Raw genomic sequence first — 25,552 nt, forward strand, 5'->3', positions numbered from 1 at the left:
GTACAGCCGGAATTACTGCACAGACGCTGTCTTTAAGTTACTTGGTGATTTTTGTCAGATGATTTTGCAGTTATAAAATCAGGATTTTATTAGAACAGAGTCACTGGAAATGAGGAAACATGACCTGGAGTTAACACATAGTTATAACTGGCTGATCAGGATTTCTGAATCATTGAGCTATCTGACAATAGAAACAGAGAAATATCCAAACTACTTTATATGGGCGTGTTAGTCCAGTTTGGAGAAGCTCGATTTTGTACGATTTCGGTTGGACAAACATGTTTAATTTTAAAAGTCTGGCTTTGGTCAGACTAACACAATAATCTTTTTATTTCTTTTTTTAGTTTTGTGTTGACATGTTTGCTGTTAGACTCATGAAAGATATGATAAGTTATTTAATGTAGGAGAGACAAATATGTTGTCTTCTTTATTCTTCAACAAATGCATCTACTCACAATATAACACCAATCATTGACAGTCCAGTCAGAGATATGGAGTGCTGGAATGAAGAGCTGGTAACAAAACTCTGTAAAGATCACTGTTTTAATATTGCATCCCTGGATTAATTTATTTTCTAATTCTTCTGCCTCAAGCAATGCTGCCTTTTTACATTTGTATTTCTCACAACCTATAAACAGACATACTCATGTGTAAAATCCATTAAATTGGCATAATAACTTTTTTCAGAGTCAGAGGCAATCCTAGTAGCTTGGAATATTTTAACACGGCAAATAAGCCAATCTCTTTCCAGAGCTAAAGAAACTATTATATTTGCAAGTGATGGAGTCTCTGCAGTTAGTTTGTTACAAAGTTAGTTGTTGCCTCCACTTTAGTACAGTGGAGGTTTCTTGATGCTGTATTGAAAACTACAAACTTTAACTGAAGTAAATTTGATGAGGCTACATGTTAGAAAACTGTACTATAGATTGGGGTTTTTCGCTACCTTGCAGAGCAACTGGACTGTCATGAGATTTATGTGATCACAATCACGACCGTGACAGAATCTTACTTGTCAGGCTCCAAACTATCTGTTTTTTCACTGAATCACAGAACCTTTTAGCTACAAGTTTTAGGTGTACAAACAATCACTAATGTCAGCTTTACTAGGTTAATCTGATTGGTTGTATTTTGCTAATGAATTGAACAGCCCGATGCTTTATCTGATAATCTGCAAAGGTTTTTTTTTTTCTTTTTCAAGTGCTTACCTTTTCACAAACATTTTCTGTGGAATACCCTCCAGGCGTTTCAGTGAAACAGATCTCTGGTGAGTTAGGTTAAATTTTTGAACAAGAATGTGTGACGTTGCCATGAGAAATCATGTTAGCTTTTCAAGTTCGCTGTGTTTGTAAAAAGCATACACACATGCGGGCATCCAGCACTGAAAATATCACTTTTCAAGAACTTTAAACTTGTGGAATTGGTAGTCTAATAAGACATTCTTATCCCAGTCTGATTCTGGTTCTCACAAGGACAGGCTTGTTCAAGCGACACAATAACATCAGTTGAAATGGTGTCTCGGCCTTCCTCTCCATCTTTTCCTCCCTCCCCTCTAAGGCCTGAGGGAGCAAGACAGAGCGAGGCAGACAGGAAAGGGCTGGAGGTGAGACAGGGGTTAATTTAGTCCTTTTGACAGGACAACCAATTGGATTACCGGCCCTGCAGAGCAGGCAGCCGCTCTAAGAATTAAAAAGGACACACCTCAAAAACATGGACAATCCAAATTAGTCTCCCACCCTCTTACACTCCAATTACCATGCAGATCATGGAGCAAAGCGTTTGGAGTGGCGCGTAGGGAGGCCAAACTGGGTTTGCTTTGTTTAGTCAAACCCCTCCACCTTAAGCAAATACCAAGTGATTTGTTTTTAAAGTGCATGGGATTGAGCCTCCCAAAAAGAACAAGGGTGAGCACAATAGACGAAGGTTGAAATACTCAACTACCCCCCCCACCCACCAATCACACACACACACACACACACACACACACCCAGGAAAACACGTCACAACAAGATGAAAGAGGGGTGGATTGGACGGAGAGAGTGATTGATTTTCATGCAGCTCTAAAGCGGATCCCTCTGGAGGCCTGGATAACAAGAGTGAGAAAGGGAGGGAGGCAGAAAAAAAGACAGGGAATTAAGAAAGAACTAACGTAGAACAAGATACTTTGCCCTGTTCCAGTTACCAGTTTTCTTGTCCTCCTCTTTTGAATTAAAAGAGAATGTCTTTATTTGGACAAGAATCGTAATGGAATCTTAGCTTCTGCTGAAAATTCAAAGGGAAAGAAAGAGGGACAGTAGGATAAAAATTTAAAAGTGGGATGAATGACTGTGGATGGCAAGGAAGAGAGGGAGCAGAGAGAAAGACAGGAGGTGAGTGGAGTGCAGCTGGTGGATCAGAGAGTCCAAAAATCACTGGCGAGATTGGAAAAGACGTGTTCGTTTGTGTGATTGGCCACCTATCACTTTGTCAGCGTGCGTGGTGTACTTTTCATGAGTGTGTGTGCAAGAGAGGAGAGGAAGCGAGAGGTTGGGGGGTGGGGGGAGCCAGACCGGGATAAAAGGGTTTGCAGTCATGAATGTCATACTAATAAAACTCAGCTGAATACTAAGGTTCAGCCTCCGAGGTGTGGAAAGAAAGAAAGGAAGGACGGATGGGAGAGGGAAATAAAAACAGAAACAGAGAACGGAATAAAGGGAACCGAAAGAGATTAAGGGAACGGTACAAGAGTGAAAAAAAAATGTCATCACTCAGGCTGACACACTCATACAGCTGCTAAAGCTTCCTAAGGAAACAAAAGAACAGGCTGTTTCAAAGGACATGAGACAAATGACCGCAAAGCAACAAGAGGTTAGAGAAGTGAGCAGAGGAAAAATGTGAAAGCAAGAAAGGGCACAAGTGGGTGGCCAAGAAGTATAGAAGAGGAGGATGAAGGTAGGAAGAGTGTGGGGATGATGGAAGCGAAAGAGAAATGAGAGCAAGGCAGCTGAATGTTTGTATAGATCCCATTTTCCACAGAAGAGATGAAAGAAAGAAAGAGGGGATTAGAAAAGAGTGGGCAGAGAAGACGAATGAGCTAGAAATGTGGAAAAAGAGTGGGGGAAGACACAAAAAAAGAGACCAAAAAGGACCAAGCAAAGGGAAGGTTAGTATGAAAATGCAAGAAAAAGAGACCAGGGGAGAGTTTGACTCCACTAATCTGCAAAGTGGGAAATATTTGTGACGTGTGAGAGTCATCATTACTGCCATCTAAAAATAACATTGGCATAGGGCAGCAGTGGCTTGAGAAATGGGGCGAGAGCAGAGAAAGAGGTAATTACAGCAGGCCTATTAGCATGCATGCCAGCCTCATTAAATATTCACACAGGAAACTGGGACTGAGGAGTTATGTTTCTGGGCAAAAGCCAGACATACTGCCTGCCAGCTAGCCTTGAAAACTATTTGGAAATGCAGACAGCAGCAAAGACAGGAAGAAGGCAACCTATGCATCCATTCACCCATCCATCCACTCACATCAAAAGGTATACAAACGCGAAAACAGAAATACTCAATCAAGGGGAGTATGTCTTTATTCATTCACGGTTATCTGCAAACTTTTTTTTAATAAGAAATTACACAAATCAAAACTAAACTCAGCCTGATTTCCTAAAGCATGACATCATTAAAATAACTGTACATTAGCAATGTAAACATAAAGACCCAAGGGAAATGTTAAGGAACATTAAGAGCACTCAGTTTAGTAATTACTATTGAAAAGATGTTTATCATACTACTATTCATTTTCTCTGCTACTTCTCCCGAATTAAGAAACTGCAGACGAAAAGGAAAAGTCTCTAAAGTGTAATCAGGACACCGTCCCTTTGACAATTGAAGACATCTTCAGTCTTTCAACCCCCTGCAGATACTGTGATCCAAGCAGCCATAAAGTCTATTAGCCAAGCAGGCAGACACACAGCCAGGCAGAGAGACAGTCTAATGAACAGCAGGGAGGCACATGGCTCTGAGCCTGCAAAAACAGCCTTATGTACTAATCTACTAACTTACTGAGTTGGCACTGCTTCCGTACACATGCATGTAACAAGTGTGCAACTTCACATCCACACATCAAAAAAGGCCAGTGTCGGCACTGAAGACACATAGGCAAACAGACAGAAACAATGTTGTCAACATACACATCCATGGTAAAAAAAATATTTTAAAAAACACAAAAAAAATAAAGACATGAATCAACGCAGACATTTGACACAACATTTCGCTGGCACTCAAGACCATCTAAGCAAACACACTCACCAAGGGTGTCTTTAAACCCTTGACAACTCAGTGATGTTAATCCTGGCGGACATTCTGACACAAATTCAGAGCAGTATACATAAAAATACATTCACAACACATCTCACATCCAACACAACACCACTAGAATTAATACAAGCAGACTGTCTGACACAGAAACACACTCTCCTTGACTCTACAAGTAGCACATATGCATGCTGAGCCAAGCAAATATGCATACAGGCATTGCAAATAAACAAATGCAGTAAGTAGGTGCTTTCACACGTTCAGCCTGCAGGCATTAATGTATAATGATATCTGGCATTTCTTATTCCCTTGTGCATAACACTGGAAAAACAAATGCTTAATTTAATTACAGTTTTACATGTCATTTAGTCAATTCATCCATTACATGACTGAAAATATTTTTGAAAAATTGTCAAATCCACTAACTTCAGATGTAATGTTTTGTCTGAAAAGATATGAATTTACAGTATGTTGTGTCATACAATATTTGAATGTACTGTGCATCCGTTTTGCTTAACTAGCAGTTGAGCAGGGGAGTAGATAGACTTAAATAGAAGTCCCTTAATGTTAAAAAACAAGACTATAGCCAAATTTTCTCTGCTTGTCTGATGACTGTCACATGACTTGTCAAGAAAAAGGAGAAGCAGCTTGATGCAGATGGGAGAAGCGTGGCAATTAACATGTGTACTTTGTCAGATGGTGTAATTAAAGTTCCCCATAACCAAAAAAAGTTTAGTGATTAATTAGTTTTGGTGTCTAAGTAAAATGAACCTATATCAGTTATGATCCCACACAACCCAACTTTAACTCGCCTGGAAGAAAGTCGTTTCCAATGTCAAGTTTTACACCCCTTTTATACCTCCCTAACCAGCAAGATGTTAACAAAGATCCCAACAGTGTCTGGTAGGTTAAAATGTGACGGCTTCTGACCAACCATCAGTATGTGATTAGTTGAACAAACTTAAAAAGTAAATCAGATCATTTTTCAAGCAATGTTCTGCAGGAAAATGGAACCCACAAGTTCTCCTTTAGAAATTAGGACTTAATCGTGTATACGACTTGTTTCAAAAGGTCCACAAAACATTAAAGTCATTCATTATATGCAATATGCCATTGCTAAATTAAAGCATCCAAACAGATAATATACTGTGGTGTATTCCTAAGCACTACAACGAGTGAACAACATCATTGCTGCCAGAAGTATTCACATGACAAGTTACTGTAGATACGATGTACTGTGCATTTTCAGCAACACAGATGGCTCAGGTGGTGGAGTATGAATGGTAACATCATGATAAATTACTGTGGATATTTTGTCAATCTAGTGCCATCCATAGTTTTCAAGTACAGCCAGTTGTGGCAGAGACAGATAGAGACCCAGCAGACAATGACAGAGAAAAAAAAACACAGAGACAGGCTACCATACTTAATTAGCCACAGTCGCACCTTGGCACACACTCACAGCCAGTTTCCCCGAAACTAACAAGTACAAACATGACCTAGCCTTGTCCCTGAGAAAAATCACACTGGTGAGCTGGCTTACAGTAAAACAGTTCTGTGCCAAACATGGACACCCACACACAGCGTACCTGCAGCACAGCAACATGCACATGCAAATATGGGCAGATGGAAATGGGGAATGCGGGATGTGAATTGGCAATCACTGACAGCAGACAAGAGCTGAGATTTTAGGACTGCCATCTAGGCTTTTATTGCCAGCAGCGACACTCGACTGCATATAGGCAGGTTTTATACTCGCAAATTAAGACTATTAAGAGCATTCAAGCATACCTCTATACAACAATTGTTGCTCACTGGGTTTTTGGGCATTTTTTTTATATATTTCTTTGGTTGTATGCATTTCAACATCTTTTGTTTTCTTTTACAACCCTCAAGCACTATCTCTGATCTCTAAATGTTTTTCAACAAAGCTCTTCCAGTATGAACATGGTTATGTGCAAATAGTAAAGCTCCTTTGCTTTGATCCATTCGTACTAGATACAAACAAAAGCCAACTAATCTTTGGTGTCACTGAATAATTCAGAGCACCTGACAATGTTGATCTCAGAGTTCATTTACAGATGATCTACCATAGTCTCCAATGAGCTTAAACAACTGCTAAAAATTAGAGAAAGGACATGATACTGGTATCTAACAGCAAATTAAATACTTCAGAAGTTCAAACATACAAAATGAGTCCGTTTTATTCGGACATATGGAAAAATGTAATAAAACAAGATATCGTTTCCTTACTCACAGCTGTATCTATAGTGTTGTATCACAAGGTATGTTTTAAAATAGAATAGAATTATTTTATTGTCACTGTAGAACATTTGGCAACATTAAGCGGCAAGATGCCGTTGGCAACTCTTCATCATTCGGCAGTGAAACACAAAAGACAACGACTTAACTGAAGTAGACAATAGAATAAACATCAGGAATACACGAGGTATAAGAAAAAGAAAAAGAGACTCCAGAAAAAGCAAGGACGTTTGGAAGCAAGAGAAATAAATACTGAGGTGAATATAAATACTAAGAAGATTTATTTCCATTAAGAAGTGATCAAATTAATATTGTGTTATGTCACTGTGCAACTATATGCAACTACACCTCGGGATTTTTTCAGAACTCACATAAAGAGTGATAGTGACTCAATTTCTCACATATGTGTGTGTGGCTTGTTTTTGTTTATCGCCTCATTTTGTATTCCACTTTTTCTATGTGAGCCATATTTTAGGATGTGTGTGCTGAAACCCTTGGAGCGGGGAGGCACCATCACTGGTTATTTCTGTAAAATGAAACATTTATTTCTCAGCTTTATCTGCAATCTTACTGCCGTCCATTTTACAAAGAGTATTAGAACATTTTAGACACTTATTGTCTCAAGATGCTCCATTTGGAATAAATCAAAGACGACAGACATTAAATAAAAATTGCAAGTTCAGAATATAAAAATGGAAGGCAAATAAAAAACTTGACTACAGCTCCAAAAGCTCCTTTTTTAATCAGGCCCCACTTCTCGCTCTTTTCAGTGTTACAATGCTCCAACAATTTTGAGTGCTCACCATCTGCAGACCAGACAAAGACTGACAGAACAACCACAGTCTTACACACTGATTGCATAAATCGCTTTACATAAGAGCTTTACATTGATTACTGATGTGCCGCCTAAAATTGGGAATATGTGCGCCCAAAATCTCACATTTGTTGTGTGTTTGTGCATCGCTATTTTTTCCATTGACAACTTTTTGCAGCGTGATGCATGCAGGTATATTGTTTATTATACACATGTTTATTACATCTGTAAATGCCCGCTCACAGACTCTGATACAATGTCTCAAATGTCGATACAAAAAAAGACACAAGCTGAGGTCCTTAAAACTGGAGGGGTGGCAAAGGTCACTTAGACATATTTGGAAAAGGTTGAGCAGCAAACAACAAAAGACGCCCTAAATGAAATTCCAGTCTTTCAAGTTCATGAAACCCCAGTGAGAGAAAAAAATGCTGCTTGTTCTCCCAGTCTACAGAACAACACTCTGGGTTGTTCCCCCTGTTGCTGCAGATACATGCATTGGCTGACTGATGGCTTGGAAGGACAATGTAATTGGTTTGTGGAAGAGTCTCTCCCTTGAGGAATGGCTCCATGTTTGCCTGTGTGATATTTGTAACACAGAAAGAGTTCTCTGTTGAAAAACTACTGAATTTCAGAAGAGCAAAACAGTACATTTTGTGGAAGATCGTGATTCACACTGGGCAATGAGTAGCTGGTTATATGATCTACTCAGAGATTACTACAAAATTCATCTATATAAGGAAATAAATAGCTGCTATGTGAGTGTTTGTATTACGTTTTATCAAAGCTTGCGGAAAACATGGCAGAAAATTGTATTTGAGAAAAGGATAGGTACACTGGAAGTCTCACATAGCCAGATTTATCTCCACAGCCAGCACTTGAGAGTCGTCTGCGCCGCCTGTATATGTAAGAGTCTCTGTACCCTGGAACAAATGCTGTAAACATATTCTTTGACAAACTTCACAGACTTCACAAACTTGATTTTGGTCTCAGACAGCAATCCTCTTTATATATATATATTTTTTTTAAAGACGAACACTTGCTAACATCTGGCTTTTGAATTAAGAAGTGTTTAATTGCTGTACAGTCCTGCATCAAATGACTAAAGTCATTCAATTACTGCCCAGTAGTCATGGGTATTTAGCAGCTCCAGCTAGGCACAGCATCCGGGTGCACATGCAAATGTTCGCTGAGAATGCTGTACTAGGTACTAAAACAGTGGGCAGAGTTCACATTCTCTATAAACATACATTTACTGACCATAATGTCTCACATGGTAAAAACCACATTATTTATTTACTTTTGGATTTTGTCATTTGTTAATGAAGAGGTTTGTCATTTGTCTAACTTTTTCCATTCACCAGCAGTTCCCAAGTGTCTGTTTTTCCTGTCTGTAGTTATCCAACCAGCTTGTGGTTCCTTATCAAAATACCTGCATTCAGTTGCCTGATCACACCCATATTTCACCACTTCTTGTCAGAAGTGTTTTTTTTCACTTTCAGCAACTTTCAGTTGCTTTCAACTTTCAACAACAAACTTTCAGCAACAAAATTTCAGCAACCCATTTCTGTTACCTAGTCCTAGATCATTGATTCTACCTTTGAGTTCCTGTCCATCAACCTACTTTATCTCCCTGAATTTGGGTGTTGTACTGAACTCACTTTAAAGACATCAACCCAAAGGACCAACCAGGTCTGTCTTTTTAAACCGTTGAAATCTTTATCAGGAGACCATTCTCATTGTCTAGATTCCTATTTGGCTGTGTCCCATAGCAAGAGAGACTTTAAATACCAGTAACATGTTGATGGTGGAAAAGGGAGAGAATCAACTTCACAGCACACAACAGACATTTGTATTTATCGTAGCATGAAAGTACAAATATTTAAAAAGACAATAATGATGACTGTGTTTTCTTTTCTTTAGTCCCCCAGTAAACTTTGTCAGTGAATCGACATGCACAACAGTAGGGCCATCCTCCTAGTGGAATATAGCCACGGTTAATACACTTGTGCACTAGAAGCTATGGAGCTAAAGGAGCATGCTAACACTAAATATCGCAAGTTATCAAACAGCCCGTTATTATGACTTTCTTACCCACTGAGAATATCTGGTGCAAATAATACAACTCAGACATCTCAACCGTGAAGTGGCTAGAAAATATGTTTGTCATATATTGTCATGAAGCTTGCTTTTGAAATAATTATAATGTGGCCACTGTGGCACCAAAAATAGCTGCAACAATTGTTTGGTTTGACATGTTTAATTGCTTTTTGTGGGTAATTCTCATTATTAGTGTTTTGAAGATTATTATATAGTTATGGCTGTAGCCCATGGTTGTGTAGGTGAAATCTGTAAGAGGTGTCAGTTACAACATGATTTCAAGCAAAAACAGCAAAGTCGTGATGTGCATCAACTCAGCTTTAGCTTCTATCCATATTATCAACAACATGTTTATGCAACGTATTACTGTAATCTGGTGCATAATTATGAAGCAACATAAGTAGTGTTATAAATGCATTCGTAGCTCACCGCCTCTATCCCCTGAACAGTTGTCTCAATAGAAAACAAAATATAGTGAGGGGAGTGAGTGAACGAGTGGATAATGCAAGTACAGCCCACACCTGTGTGCATCCCAAAAACTTTATTAGTTAGACTAGTAGATAGTTGAAAAATGTATTTCAAAACACAATTTAAACACTATCCATGGACTAACTTTTTATGAGTGCAACTGTTCTTTATATTCCTTCACTGTGGCAATTGTGCACATCAGTGAGTTACCCAGTGCAATTGCAGTCATCTGGTACTGAACACCAAGCAGGTTCATTGGAGCAGCTGAGGGAAAGTGGCCTTGGTGGAGATATCAAAGGGTGCGTACAGGACTTCACTTGTTTCTCGTCTGGATTTTTTGTAAAGGTCATAGTCGAGCATATTTTACAGTGAAATAAGTTGCAGTTTTCAAATAAGCTCATAAACTGCAAAAAAAAGTCAACTTGGGTATAAAAGAAGTCTTGCTAAATCCTGCATAATGAATGAAGTAGCATTCCAAAACCTCAACCACTTGTTGGTCTAATCTTTTTGTATACATGTCACATGCTTTTTTGTAGCGGCATAGCTTCAGATATTCTTCCAGAACAAACTTTAAAAAGTAAGAACTTTGCATCTGTTTCAACTGTGGAAATAAAACACTGAGCTTGCATGACAAAGCTTCATGAATCCAGTTACCTGATGCTCATTAGATAGTGTTAACACTGGCCCACACTGGTGTAATGACAAAATGCTGCCGTTATCATGTAGTTATACAAAAATGCATGGTTGTCGCCTTTTAAAGTTATTTTGATAAAGCCATGGGGTGTTGCAGTAGCCAGAGGTAAAGGCAGAAAGAGGAAGCCATGTGGGAGGGGGAAAAAAAGAAAGAAAAATGGAGAGTGTGAGAAGCCCCCAGATATAGAGAGAAGTGGTTGTGTTTGCATGAGATAAGGCCAAGAAGCTAAATCACATAGTGAGCGAGGTGGTATGCTATTAAGCAGGACAAATATGCCTATTCAAACAGCAACTTTCACAGCCCAAATGAAAATACATTAGGGCAAGAGATGGAGGGAAGGAGCCAGGAGGAAGAGATGGAGAGGGTTGGGATGAGTAACAAGGAGGAGAAAACAGCGAAGGGTAAAAGGGGCAACGGTGGAAAGGAGCCAGAGATGGATTATGCCCAACAGAGGGTGAGCAAAGAGATAAAACAGGGAAGGTGCCATTTCATTTGTCTAATTATATTTATCTATCTCTTGCTCAGAAACAAACAAAAGAGACAAATGGTGCTGACTGAAAAAACTAAAGCTGAATGGGAACAAACAGGCACTGAGACACACAAGCGTGAACACACATTTTAACCAAAGGCATGCAGCAGCAACAACAAGAAACACATCCAAGGGAAAGAAAAACTGAGAGTGAGAGCAAAAATATGGGAACTGAGACACATGGAAAAGAAATGAGAAGAACTGAGTGTCAAGACGATAGTAGGGCTAAGGGCACAAACCAGATTGACACTGAAAAATTAATGCGCAATTGCAAAGAGGGATGCAAGCAAGACTGAGATGGAAAGAGAATGTGTGAATGACACTAGGACGCAGGCAGAGAATATTGGCCCCAACGCTGACAGATTTAAGGTTATGGTCTATGCGCTCCCTCTCAACCTCCCACCTTCAAGTTCTTCGGCATGCTTTCCTCTCATTTCCTCTTTCATGTTTGACTGCTGTAGTTTGTCTCTCCTTTTGTAGTCCCATTTCTCACATCCACTCCTGACTTCTCTGTTCCCCCTGTTCTCTTTCTCTGTGCATGCATGTGATGATTTGACTATTAGTCTTCTGTATGTCTCACACACACACCCTCCAATGACTGTTCATCTTGGTAGATCTGATTGTGTCAATTTGTCTCAGTGTCACGCCACTTTCCAATTTGCCATCTGCCTGACAGGCTCTTATTGATTGGCCCAAACACTTGTCATTCTTCCAGTCTCTCAGCCTCCTGTCCAATCTCTACATCTCCATTTGAGAATAGTTTTCACATACACCTTCCTTACACCTCCATATATCCACTCTTCCATTATCACACCTCCTTTAACACTAATATATCTCCATCTCCCCACCCTTCTCAACTCCATTTCCACATCCCACTTCACTTTTTTCCCTCTCATTTCACTTCCTGGGCTTTATAACACACACAAATCAGAGTTATGGGTTTTTATGCTGTGATCAGTAACCCAAATGGAAATGCAGGCATAATAGCGATTACCTGTCATAGACCGCCTTTCCTTATAACAGCATAGGAGCATCCATTGCTGTCTTAAAACGGTAGACTAACAGTCCTAACATCCTCTGTATTTCTGCAGGAGATCCAAACAGTCAAAAATGGCATTGCTCTCCTGTGAGGACTTAAATCCCCACAGAAAACTTTGGAGTCTTACTGAAGTTCAACTTAAAATAATGAAGATGGAAAACAAAAAGGTCAGAGTTTTCTTTTGCTGTTTATCTCTCCCATTGTTTTCCACCTGCATTTATCCAACCTTCGACGTTAGTCAGTGCAGCGCAGTTTTCAGCTACTTTTTTTTTCTTCCTTTAGGTGTGTTTCTACATAACTATGTGTGCGATTCAAGGTCCCCAAGGAACACAATGAATTTGGGACTCCATCAAATATCCCGCTGACAGACAATCTTGTCAGAGTGAAGCAGCAATCCATCAATGCAGTCTGTTCATTCAATGGAAAATTCCTTTGTAAATTGTTTATTTCAGAAAATGACTTTGATAACTGGTAGTGAGTATCCACATAAGTTGGGTTTGAAACAATGCACTCAGAAAAAGATCTTTGAAATTGATGTGCCGCTAGTCAGACTTGTGAATAGATTTTTTTTCTGTATATCATACTGTCATTCTCTGCCCTTTAAGAAAAAGCAAACATGCAAACCTGAATTTTTTAACAGATAAGCAGTGTGGTTATTTGAGGGAGAATATGATACTGCAGTGGTTTTCGTCCCTTTAGCATCCAAGGTGCCGAACAACTGTAATCTGTATTATTGATGAATTTCTGTCTTGGGAAGATCCATTCATTCATGAATGAAAAATGAGAAAAAATGCTCCACGATTTACATAAAAAGAGAAATGTGACACAGAAACTGAGCCAAGCACTGAAGGTTTTCCTCCCTTTTTCTTTTCCAAATGTTACTTATACCTTGTAAATAATCACAATAGTTTCAATTTGGTTAGGTTTTGTTCTTATTTACTTTCTTTGACCCATCTTAGCAGAACTTTTGTCATTTGGCATTTTTGGTCCATTACTTTTGAAGTGTGTTATTTTTATAAGCCCATTACCTTTTATTATTTTCTTTTTCCAGTAATGTTACCTGCACAATCCTTTTACCATTTTCTACCCTGTGCTTAGTCATATTTATTTGCTGCAATAAATCATACCTTTCTGAAGCCATTTGCAGGAATACTGGGTTTTACAAGCCAAAAAATCTCCTGCCAGGATGTAAGTCTGCACCCTGTGACTCTGACTGTAGCTGCCATGAGGCACAATGTAACTACACAGAGGAGATGTACAGGAGATGACATGTCATCATGATCAATCAGAGCCTGTTAAGATGTGCAGAGAAAAACTGGTAGGCCCACATCAGGCTGTCAAGACAGTCATGTCAAGCTCTATGTGCAGTCAGAGCTCTGAAGACTGAAGAATCTTCGGACCGACTGCCTCCACATGGACAAATAAGTGTGCCTGTAACAATTTATCACTCAAATCTGTCAAACTGTCTACATGTATGCAACAGCTCTTTGGATAGCTTCACAAGCTAATGCAATGTAAAGCTCTGGATGGAGTTTAGTTTAAATTGGTCTTTTTCCTGATAAGTTTAATAAAAATCAAAAGGTGTCTGCTGGGGTTTAGAAGGGCAGTTAATTATACAAATTTGTCGTCATGTATTTTTCTGGTACACTGAAAAAAGTGACTTTTTGGTGAAGTAAACTGTATTAGAGTAACTGTCATAATTTCTACTTTGTATTTTTAAGATTCAGTAAGAACTAGTAGCCTGACTACGTCATACTCACGATTCTAGTCAGAATGTGAGTCTGATACCGCTCAATAGAGATTTGAGTATGGGGCGTGTTTCAACCGAACCAGGAGAAAAAATGCCTCTTCGCTCAATTGGATAGACCTACAACCAATCAGAGCAACGTAGTATGTGACGTAGATTAAGCAACACACACTTGTTGTAGGAAGGACGGCAAAAACATCTTTTCTATCGCTGATTCTGTGAGGACACCGTCACGCCAGCCCGGACCGTGCGCTGCTTCTTCAACAATAAACCCTGGATTACCAGTGAGCTGAAGGCACTTCTAAACAGAAAGAAGATGGCTTTCAGGTCTGGAGACAGACAGGAGCAGAGGAGAGTGCAGCGGGAACTCAAAGAGACACTGAGGACATGCAGGGACAACTACAGGAGGAAGCTGGAGTCCAAACTCGAGCAGAACTGTGTGAGAGATGTGTGGACTGGAATGAAACACATAACTGGGATGAAGGGGAAGGACACGCAGACATCAGGGAGTCTGGACAGGGCAAACCAGTTTAACCAGTTTTTCAACAGGTTTAGCTCACCTCCTGCCACCCCCCTGTCACCCCCATCCCCCCACACATCCACACTGTCCCAAGTTGCTCAACACACCTACCGGCATTCTCCTGCACGACACCTCTCCATCTGCCCCTCTCCCCCCTCCCCCTCCTCCCCCTCCTCCTCCTCCTCCCCCCTCACCTCCTCCCCCTCCTCCACTGCGGACAACAACACCAGCCCCCAGCTAACGGTAGCCCCTTTCACACTGCGACCCGCTATCTTAGCGGGTCCAAATTGCACCTTCGACCCGCGTCGAGCAATGTGAACGCTTGGCGTGTTGGTGACCCGTGTCGCCTGAAGCCGAGTTCAGGGGGCGTTGCCTAGTGGCAGAGCGTCACACGAAAAACATAAAATGCTGGGCGTGTACAATGACGTAGGCACAAGCCATGCATCGGAGGTTGGGTTAAATACACCTGTCTGCATCAAATTTTTCAAACAAACGATGGCGGGACACCTTGAGAACTCATTTTTGCAATACAGTTCATGGAGATGTTACTTTACGGTGCGTCTTGCTGCGTGGGAAACCGCGCTCTCCCATCTTTCTCGCCAGCCCTTCCAGCAGAGGTCCATCTTTCACCGTCCCCGACATGTGGCGGTAAATAACGTCCTCTGCTCGGAGGCTGAGGAGCTCGCGGACCTCCTTGTCTCCCCAGTTGGCCATATTAAAAAATGTCTCCAACTTGATGTAGGCTAAAACAGAGTAAAACTTGTCCTCACCTGTCGCTGTTGTTCTGAATCAGCTGTCCATTCTGTCTTTTAAACTCCTCACGCCACGCCCACGTCCGACCCGCGTCGATTGCGTTCACATCAAACTCGGCTCGGCAAAAAGACTAGGGTCCGACGTGGGTCGAAAGGCGAGTCGAGTTGACACGGCAGCCCGGGTCGGCAGTGTGAACGCAACAGCGAACACGCTAAATTCGTGGATTAAACGCGGGTTATTCGGCAGTGTGAAAGGGGCTGGTGACTACAGGCCAGGTTAAGAGGCAGCTGGATAGACTACATCAGGGGAAGGCTGCAGGCCCTGACGGCATCACACCATGGATCCTGAGGACCTGTGCCAGCCAGCTGTCTCCTGTACTGGTACATCTGTACAACCTGAGCTTGAGTCAGGAGAGAGTCCCGTTGCTGTGGAAGACGTCACACGTGGTTCCTGTCCCCAAGAAGTCGAGGCCATCTGACCCAGAGGACTACAGACCGGTCGCTCTCACATCTCATGTGATGAAGGTCATGGAGAGACTGGTCCTAGCCCAGCTGAGGCCTCAGGTGAGGACGTTTCTAGACCCCCTACAATTTGCCTACCAGCCCCACTTGGGAGTTGATGATGCTGTCATCTTCCTGCTGAAACGAGCCCACATGCACCTGGTTGGATGAGGAGACACTGTGAGAATCACATTCTTTGATTTCTCGAGTGCCTTCAACACCATCCAGCCCCTGCTACTGGGTGAGAAGCTGCGGGGGATGGGTGTCCACAGCTCAGTGATCTCCTGGGTTACTGACTACCTGACAGGCAGGCCACAGTCTGTCCGTCTGGGCAGTGTCCTGTCTGATGTGGTGGTCAGTGACGTAGGAGCTCCACAGGGAACCGTGCTTTCTCCTTTTCTCTTCACCTTGTACACCACTGATCTCCAGTACAACTCTGAGTCATGTCACCTACAGAAGTTTTCTGATGACTCAGCTGTTGTCGGGTGTATAAGAGATGGAGAGGAGGGGGAGTACAGGACACTGGTGGACAACTTTGTGGAGTGGTCTGAACAGAATCACCTGAGGCTGAACGTCAGCAAGACCAGAGAGATGGTGATGGACTTCAGGAGGAAGAAGAAGACGCCTTCACAGCCACTGAAGATCAAGGGGGAGGTGGTGGAAGAGGTTGAGGACTACAAATACCTGGGAGTGGTGATCGACAACAGACTGGACTGGGCATCCAACACTGACGCTGTGTGCAAGAAGGGGATGAGCAGACTTTATTTCCTAAGGAAGCTGAGATCCTTCAATGTGTGCAGCAGGATGTTGGAGACCTTCTACCACAGTGTTGTTGCCGGTGCCATCTTCTTTGCTGCTGTGTGTTGGGGAAGCAGCATCAGAGCCAGCGACTCTAACAGGCTGGACAAAATCATAAGGAAAGCTGGCTCTGTACTCGGACAAAAATTAGAGTCACTGGAAACCGTGGTGGAGAGGAGGACACGGAAGAAGCTGTTATCCATCATGGACAACAAACAGCACCCTCTCCATCACACAGTGGACAGACAGCGGAGCACCTTCTCACACAGACTGCTTCAGCTCCGCTGTCGAAGGGACAGATACAGGAAATCTTTCCTGCCACATGCCATCACCCTGTACAATAACAGTTAAGTGTCATTATGGTATCTCAATACCATAACTGCATAACCGCACAACTGCATTGTTACACTTTGATGTACATATATTTTTATTTATTTATTTTATATTTTATTTTATTTTATTTTATTTCTATTCTTATTCTTATTCTTATTTTTACTGTCTGTAATGCAAAATAATTTCCCAGCTAGGATGAATAAAGTAGTTCTATTCTATTCTATTCTATTCTATTCTAAAAGCCTATATCGCGTTCCTCTGTTCGTCTTTCAAAATGAATGCAAATTGGAGATCCTGTAGAACAGACTCGATGGCAGAATCTACACACCCTAGCTCTCCAGCGGCAGCCATGTTCAGCTCTTTAGTGACGTAGTCGATAATGTCCCTGTTGATCATATGTCCATCATCGTATAAAGCCCGCCCTGGCAATCTGATTGGGTCGACCGATTCTTGGTCGGTCATAATGATTTCCCATCTGAGCAGAGCCAGACCGAACTTCCCGACCAAAACCTTTATGGGCGGGGCTAAGTTCGGCTGGCACCCAGGCTAAAGAACTAGAGCTTCTTAAGTAAAATTAAACATTTTATTAACGTAATACATGAATTATGGGGGAAGAGTAAGTTTTACTTAGGTTTCCTCATACAAAATACATGTTTAATAGTTGTATGTACATAAACAAATAAATACTACATAAACTTTACTCTGAAAGTGTATCGTTAAAATCTACTAAGTTACTTCATAACAGCAAATACTACAGATATATAAAATTTAATTAAAATTTTGAGTAAAATGATGTTCCTGCCTATGAAAAACAAGTAGACTTTACTTAATTTGTTTAAATAAATATAACTTAAAACTTAGATGTAATTAAGTAACTGTTACTTAATATCTTCAAAACTGTTATGTTTTATGGTAAGTAAAATTTACTTGATATTGCAGCATTCAATCTTACTTAAATCATTTGAGTGCAAATACTTACAAAGGGTTTTTTAAGTAAATCTTATGAGTTGATTTTTTCAGTGATATTAGATAGGCCTATGTATGAGTTTCAGATCCCATTTTCCCTATTTTTGAGTAAAAAGCAGATCCTGTCATTTGAAGAGTCAGCCGTTTATTTTGTTTAATATCCTCAGCTTTCTTTCCCTTCAGCTCTTAGCAGAGATGGGGACTCGAGTCGCACAAACAAAGACTCGAGACTTGACTTCAAAAGACTTGGGACTTGTAAACCCTCTGCATGAAATTGTTTCTGATCTTTATTTAATTCTGATGTATGAGAAGGCTGATGGCTGGCTGAGCGCAACATAGCCTCACGCATGCGTGCAGCCACTGATATCAAAACTACTCTAACCATGGCAGCGTCAAGCTAATCTGGAACTGTGCCATATGTTGTCACATTTGGTTATAAAGTGTTCACGTAGACAGCAAACAAGCTAACGGCCACTTGCAAAGTGTGTGGTATGAGGATAAATGATGCCGGCTCAAATATACGTCCAACTTCATTAGGCACCTAAAAACGCTCAAGGATAAGTCAGTCTCTTTGTAATGTGAAAGGCAAGGCAAGTTTATTTGCACAGCACAATTCAACAACAAGGTGATTCAAAGTGCTTTACAGAGACATTAAAACAGTAGAAATAAACAAAAAGATATAACAATAGATAAAATCAGTGGTTAAAATGTGATTAAGTTTTGAAACTCAAGCTTCAGATTTGGAGCTTTATTCAAATGCAGCTGAAAATGTTAGGTTTGGTGGGTGCGAGGCGTGGAACGGACACGGAGCGGACTTCCAAAAAGCAAACTGATTTATTTTCTTCAAAACAAGGTCAACACAAAGCGTGGCTGAGCCGGATGACAAAGACTAAACTGTGAGAAAACAAACATCACTATGACTGAGAAAAAACCAAGAACATGACTTGGCATGACATGACTAAGCTTGGCTTGACTTACTGTGGCCATGATGAAGGGTGTAGGGTCTGACAAAGTGAATGAGGAAACCTGGAAACTAAATACTGACTGAATGATAGGTGAGTGAGTGAGTGCAGCTGAGGGGAAAAACACAGGTGGCGTGAATGAAGGTGATGGCAGAGCAACAGAAACAATGGGGAAAACAGGGCTAAACTAAAAACTAAACATGAACTAGAAAACTTAAGACATGACAGAAAACTAAATCTTGGTAAAACTAAGAACTAATCAGGAACTAAAAACCAAGGCATGAGAAAAACTTAAAACATGATAAAACTAAAAACTAAACATGAGCTAAAAACATGTTAAAAACCCCATGGGCGTGACAGAAAATAGGTGTGTCTTCAACCTGGACTTAGGCTACGTGCCCACGACAACGGTAACGACAGATAAACGCAGAACATTTCGACAGATGTGCCCTATCTTGCACACGGCGACGGCGTTTTTAGGAGTTCAAAACGGAGAAAACGCAAACGCCCTCCAGAGTGGAGATCTTGAAAACAATCCAACCTCTCGTCGCCGTAGGAACAGTTCAAAACGCAGAAGTGCGTTTTTTCCACACGTTAAGTGGTAGTTCTCCATTAACGACTCACATATCTCACTATATTTATTTTGGACACTCTCCCAATCCACATTATCCACTGCCTTCCTGGCTTTGTAGTTCAGTGTCGTGTTCAGGAGCAACTGGACCTCATCATCTGTCCAAACAAAGTTTGAAGGCGTACTGTTGTTGCCGCCGCGCTTCGCCATTTTCTTCCAACTGACGCGGAGGAAGTAGCCACAAAACAGAAATTTCTCATATTTATTAATATATATAACTCATATAACAATACCAAAGGTATTGTTGCTACTGCCACCTACTTCCGGGGCGTGCATACTACATCGGCAAACTGCGAGTTTTATACGTTTTCCCTGTTCCCATGGGTAGACAGATATCCACCCCAAGACGCTCGTGAGAACGCAGATAAATTGTGGAGGAAAAAAACGGACATCTGCGTTTATGCTTCAGAGCGTTGTCGTGGGCACGTAGCCTTAAATACACTGAGTGTTTCAGCTGATCTGAGGCTTTCTGGGAGTTTGTTCCAGACATGTGGAGCATAGAGGCTGAATGCAGCTTCTCCATGTCTGGTTCTGACTCTGGGAACTGATAAAAGACCGGATCCAGTTGACCTGAGGGGTCTGCAAGGTTCATACTGGGTCAGGAGGTCACTGGGAAAGGGAAAGGGAAACTTGGCGCGTATCGACAGCTCCGCTAGCAAACTAATCAAAGTAAACAGTGTTGTGAAGTTCAGGCTACACAGCCAGTTATTAATATGTTAGTTAATGTATCATGTGGTGCAGAGCAATCACACACATATTTCTAAATACATTTACAGTATATACTTTCATGGCATTTCTTCACATTGGATTGAAATTGCCCTCTTAATTGACCATGCTCTGATCAATTTTGATCCTGCAGTGTATAATGATATTACATATATTGATAATACAGTACATGCTTTCATGCCATAACATACAGCAACGCAGTCTTATCTAGACCAAAAGGCATGTGTCTGATGATAGAACGTTCATTTCAATCATTTGAGACTCAGACTTGGGTCAAAAGACTTGAGACTTGACTTGTTATTGGTCCTCAAAGTGAAACGTGACTTGGACTTGGACTTGGAAAAAAAATACTTGTGAACATGTTTGGCTCTTAGTGATGACTTTATTTGAGAAAAGAGAGTGGAAATAGTTGCATATCCTTCAGTGAAATCAGACTGCTGTCAAAAGAGAAAAATAAACAACCTTAAAAGATACCACTGGGGTGTTTAGGTCAGTGCAGGGGGGCATCAATATGAAAAAGAATGGCAGAGGGAGAGACAGATGGAAATAAAAGATGCATAATAACTTCATAATAAATCACACTTATTTCCTACCATTTACCAGCTCCTCTCCACTCATAAAGCACCACAGTTCACCAGCTTTGTTGTGCATGAGCTCTGCTTTTGGGTTCAACCAGATCAAACTTGTTTCTAATATTTCATGACCTGCTATACACTCTAAAAAAGAATTCAAAGACCCAGTAAATCTGACAGTAATATATAGGTATGCATGATTGATATAACTGCTGAATAACATTATGATGAGTATTTGATTTGACTACATTAAAATTCATTAGTAGAACTCCAACAGGAACCTTTGTGTGAAATATACACATGTAAATTAAGTTTATTTCTTTGAAATAAATTACTATTTGACTGACAGATTACATAGTTTAAATATTTGTAATAATCACTGTATGTTTCAACAACATTTTTGAGAATATACTACTAACAGCAATTAGTTTTAATAAGTGCAATTGTTATCGAATTCAACTCAATTTTATTTGAGACGTAACTTAACAACTTAAAAAAATCAAGTAAACAGAGCGGAAGTGACGGAAGATTCTTCAACGGTTCTGGGACAGAGCTCAGAAGGACGGTTGCAGTCAGGCTTGGCGGGCACAGCGGATTGAATTTCAACCTGACTCGATGGTAAGTCATTTTGAACAAATTTATAGTTTCTGTATAAATTCTGTAAGCCAGACATGAGCATGAAATATCATTTGACAAACATTAGTATCGCGACGAGCTAGCTTAACTCATTAATTTGCCGTGTTAGCACCTGAACAACTCGAGGCGACACATCGTGTAGCTCGAACATTTAATGTGTGAAACTGCAACATGTTGCACATTTTAAGGTGGAGACAGGTTTGGAAATAAAACTTCTCGCCCTGCCAAGCTAGCCATAGCACCTATTTATAACCGTATCAAAGATGCTTCGCAGACTAGCTTTGCAGACCGCGCAAAGTATGTTGTCTCTCTATTCGCGCCTTGAGTGGAGCCGAAGTCGTGGCGTGGAGTAGCACCCCCCTCTCCCCCACCACCTTTCAAAAGGTGCCATATGAGGCGTCTCGGCTCTCGGCTCTTTCAGTTTTTAATGTCATATGCTTTATCGGCATGCATGGAAGGTAAACAATATTTCTAAGGTGTAAAGAATACGATAAAATTTGAGTTGTAAGTAATTGAGATTAGACACGAACAAGGAAATGGCAAAAATAAGTTGCCATATACCTGAACGTCTCAGACTGGGCTCTTTCTGAATTTCCAGTGCAGGTCTCTCGTCTCACTCACTGGAGCGACAGAGTGCGTGTATCTCTAGTAGCCTTATTTTAAAAGTTCACAGGAAAAAAGACCATATCAACTAAAGAATCAATTATCCGAGCTAAGCCTGGTTTGTATTCAGCGAGATATAAAAGCATGCAATTCATAGTGATTTGTTTGTTAGTTTCTTATGGAAAGAAATACCATAAGCTTGATGGTTTTATCATGCATTCAATATATGTTAAAAATTTGCTTTTCAGCATGGGAATTTCAACAACTGATCAAGAAAAGAGGGGAGGTAAGTTGTTTCTGTTTAATATTAGCAAAGCATACCCCACATTTATTCCAAATTTATTGTGGGAATATGGACTATAGTGTCTTAACTTGCTGTGGCAACAGAGGCTTTTATTGTGCTCTCGTTTTGAAAATGTTGTCCCTATGTTACAGAATGAGTTTGGGAGCCACAGGAATGCTCGTGTAAAGGAGAAAGACATAGGGAGGACGAGCAGCAAAGGCCAGCAGGCCACACTTGAACCCAGATCACCAAGGGAAAAAGAGAGCCTTACGGCATAATCACAGGCCTGTGAGCCACTGGTGCACCCCTTTTAACCCACAGTAAGGTAAAAGTGTATGGAATGGCACTGTAAGCTCTGCACATTTGTGGCATCATCGAAGGGGGGACTTCTTAAACACTATCGACTGAAACATGGACATTTTGGTCGTGGACATTTTCTGCCTTGTATTCATTTGAACTGTCCATGTTCCTTTAAAACTTGGGGTGGCTTGCGTACACACTTGTATAGAGCTCACAAATCAGAGGAAACTGAAAATCAAAGAGATGGGATAGCTTTTAAATGTAAAATTTGTGACTCATGCTTTCCAAATACAAAAGATTATTTTCAACACATTAACTCTCATCTGAAAAGACTAGAAACAATAGTTTGTGTTTTTGATGGTTGTGAGTTCAAAACAAACATATATGGCACTTATGCTACTCACAAAAGTCGAAAGCACCAATCTTACTCATGTGATGACTTTAAGACTGATGTGATTGTAAAACTTCCTATTTCTACCAGTGTTCAACAGAATGAAAGCCATTTTTCATCAGTGGAATCAATTGAAGATGTGGAATTGGATACTACTGTAGATTTGGATTGCGAAGGACATACAAGTGCGATTGTGGAAGTAATTGGTTCTCTCTTGTTGAGGTTACAGAGCATTTATAATGTCACAGGTAAATGTTTAGATGACTTGGTGGAACAGCTCCAGTTTATTTGCGCATCATCATCGCAGTACATTCCAAATTTAGTGAAAGACATTTTTACACAGAATAACTGCACTGTTGACGAAAATGTTATCAGTGAGTTAGTTGAAAAATTACAACTCTGTAATCCTCTAACTAAAGCTTTTGGTCCTGATGGTCCTTTTCATTGTAAGTATAAGAGGGATAAATACTTTAAAGAAAACTTCCATTTTATCGAGCCAGTTGAATATATATTTGATCCACTGGACAGTTGTTGTTTTCAATACGTACCCATCCTACGAACCTTACAGCAACTGTTAAACAATAAAGACGTTGTAAGTAAAATACTGACAAGACATTCAGGCAATCCGTCACAGCTTTCATCCTTTCGAGATGGCAAATATTTTAAGTTAAATGAGTTTCACACGGATGGGGAGCTAAGAATTTCACTTATACTTTATGTGGATGATTTTGAAATTTGTAATCCCCTTGGAACCTCACGCAAAAAACATAAAGTGACAGCCGTTTATTGGGTACTTGCAGATGTGCCATCAGAATTGAGATCCCAATTAACATCAATTAATTTGGCACTTCTTTGCAAAGCTAATGATGTTAAGAAATTTGGCTATGAAACTGTCCTGGAGCCTCTCTTGAACGACCTTATTACATTGGAGGAAGAAGGCATTTTTTTCCCTGCCATTGGCAAAAATATCAGAGGAACAGTTTTTTGTGTTTCAGCGGATAATCTTGGTGCTCATTCTTTGAGTGGCCTGGTGGAAAGTTTTACTGGGCATTACATATGTAGATTTTGTATTGGGGACCATTCAGACTACCAGCAAAAAGAGGTGCATTCTGGTTTTTTTCCACCAAGAACAAAGGAGAATTATACTTTACAAGTTCAATCTGTATTGGAAAACCCTGATCTGGTACATTGTTACGGTGTTAGGAAGGTTTGTCCCTTAACAGAAAAATTGAAGCATTTCCATTTTGTGACAGGGTACCCACCAGATGTGCTCCACGACCTCTTGGAAGGAATAATACCTTTGGAGTTGGCACTATGTTTTAAACTGTTTTTAAAAAAACAGTATTTCACTTTGTTACAACTGAACAATTTAATTATTGAGTTTCCATATAATTGGACCGATAAAACTGACCGCCCCCAACCCATCCCACTAAATCTTTCTTCTCGCAGATCTATCGGTGGAAACGCACACGAGAATTGGACACTACTGAGATTATTACCATTTATAATTGGTTCGAAGGTGCCATTCAGTGATCCCGCATGGCAAGCTCTCATGACATTAAAAGATATTACTGAACTTGTGGTATCACCTATTCATACCGAGTACAGTATAAGTTATCTCGATACATTGATATCTGAACATCGCCATAGACTGTTGGAAGTTTTTCCTGACTTTAAATTAACTCCTAAGTTCCATTTCTTGGAACATTATCCAGAGATGATAAAATGCTTTGGACCTCTGGTTTGTGTCTGGACTATGCGCTTTGAGGCAAAGCATAGTTTTTTCAAGCGTATTGTTAGACACACAAACAGTTTCAGAAACATTCTACTCAGTCTCGCCACAAAGCACCAAATGATGATGTCATATCATTTACATGGTGATGGTTTGAAACCTGCATTATGTGTGAGTAAAGTAACTAGTATTCCATTGGCATTGCTGCATGAGGAAATACAGGAGTCTTTTAAAAAACGATATCCAACACAAACCACAGTGGAGCTGACAAATGCACTGTCATATCATGGAACCAGATATGCAGTTGGGATGATTTTGCCTCATGGATCTACCGGTGGTCTACCCGATTTTGTGGAAATTTCACAAATTGTGATTGTAGGCAGTGATCTAAATTTCATTGTTAAGTTGCTTAACAGTTGGTATTATGAGCATTTTAGGGGGTTTGTTTTGGAGCACTCTGGGAAGGTGACTCTGCTGCACATACAGCAACTTAGTGATACATACCCCCTGGCAGCGTACTGTGTGGGAGGGAAACGCATGGTCAGTTTAAAAAGACACATTATTGTTGAGTAGTAGGTGAAAAAGCTAAGCATCAACTGTACAGCAATCCTGCTCTGATATCCAGTTGTTAATTGTTTTCATACAGATGGACCCTGTTGTTGTGAAGGTGATTATAGATCATCATAGTGAGAAGCTCACACTGTCATCAGGGATGCCAGACACAGTGGATCAATTGCATAAGACTGTGAAGGATACTTTCCATATCCATGAGAAATTCACCCTCCATTATTTTGACGAGGACTTTGGGGATTTCTTCACAATTCATTCTACAAACGAGGTTAAACATAAGGGGACAATCAAGGTGGTCATTGTTCCATCCATTGTGCTCTCATTAGCAACACCAGA

The 25,552-nt window shown here is 40.5% G+C and overlaps 3 protein-coding genes across 3 annotated transcripts in view; 1 reads left to right on the forward strand and 2 right to left on the reverse strand.

The window, feature by feature from the left end:
• Positions 1 to 25,552, reverse strand: part of rps19 (ribosomal protein S19) — a 234,451-nt gene that overhangs the window by 133,719 nt on the left and 75,180 nt on the right. The gene's annotated exons all lie outside the window — the stretch shown is intronic.
• Positions 1 to 25,552, reverse strand: part of cadm4 (cell adhesion molecule 4) — a 181,612-nt gene that overhangs the window by 120,383 nt on the left and 35,677 nt on the right. The window lies entirely within an intron of this gene.
• On the forward strand, positions 14,257 to 16,899 carry LOC142380526 (uncharacterized). The gene is made up of 3 exons (XM_075466443.1): positions 14,257 to 14,553; positions 15,468 to 15,776; positions 16,269 to 16,899. The coding sequence occupies exons 1-3, from the start codon at positions 14,257 to 14,259 to the stop codon at positions 16,860 to 16,862; spliced, it is 1,200 nt and encodes a 399-aa protein (XP_075322558.1). The 3' UTR covers positions 16,863 to 16,899.

The sequence above is a fragment of the Odontesthes bonariensis genome, chromosome 5 (genome assembly GCF_027942865.1).
Source record: "Odontesthes bonariensis isolate fOdoBon6 chromosome 5, fOdoBon6.hap1, whole genome shotgun sequence".
NCBI classification, from domain to species: Eukaryota; Metazoa; Chordata; class Actinopteri; order Atheriniformes; family Atherinopsidae; genus Odontesthes; species Odontesthes bonariensis.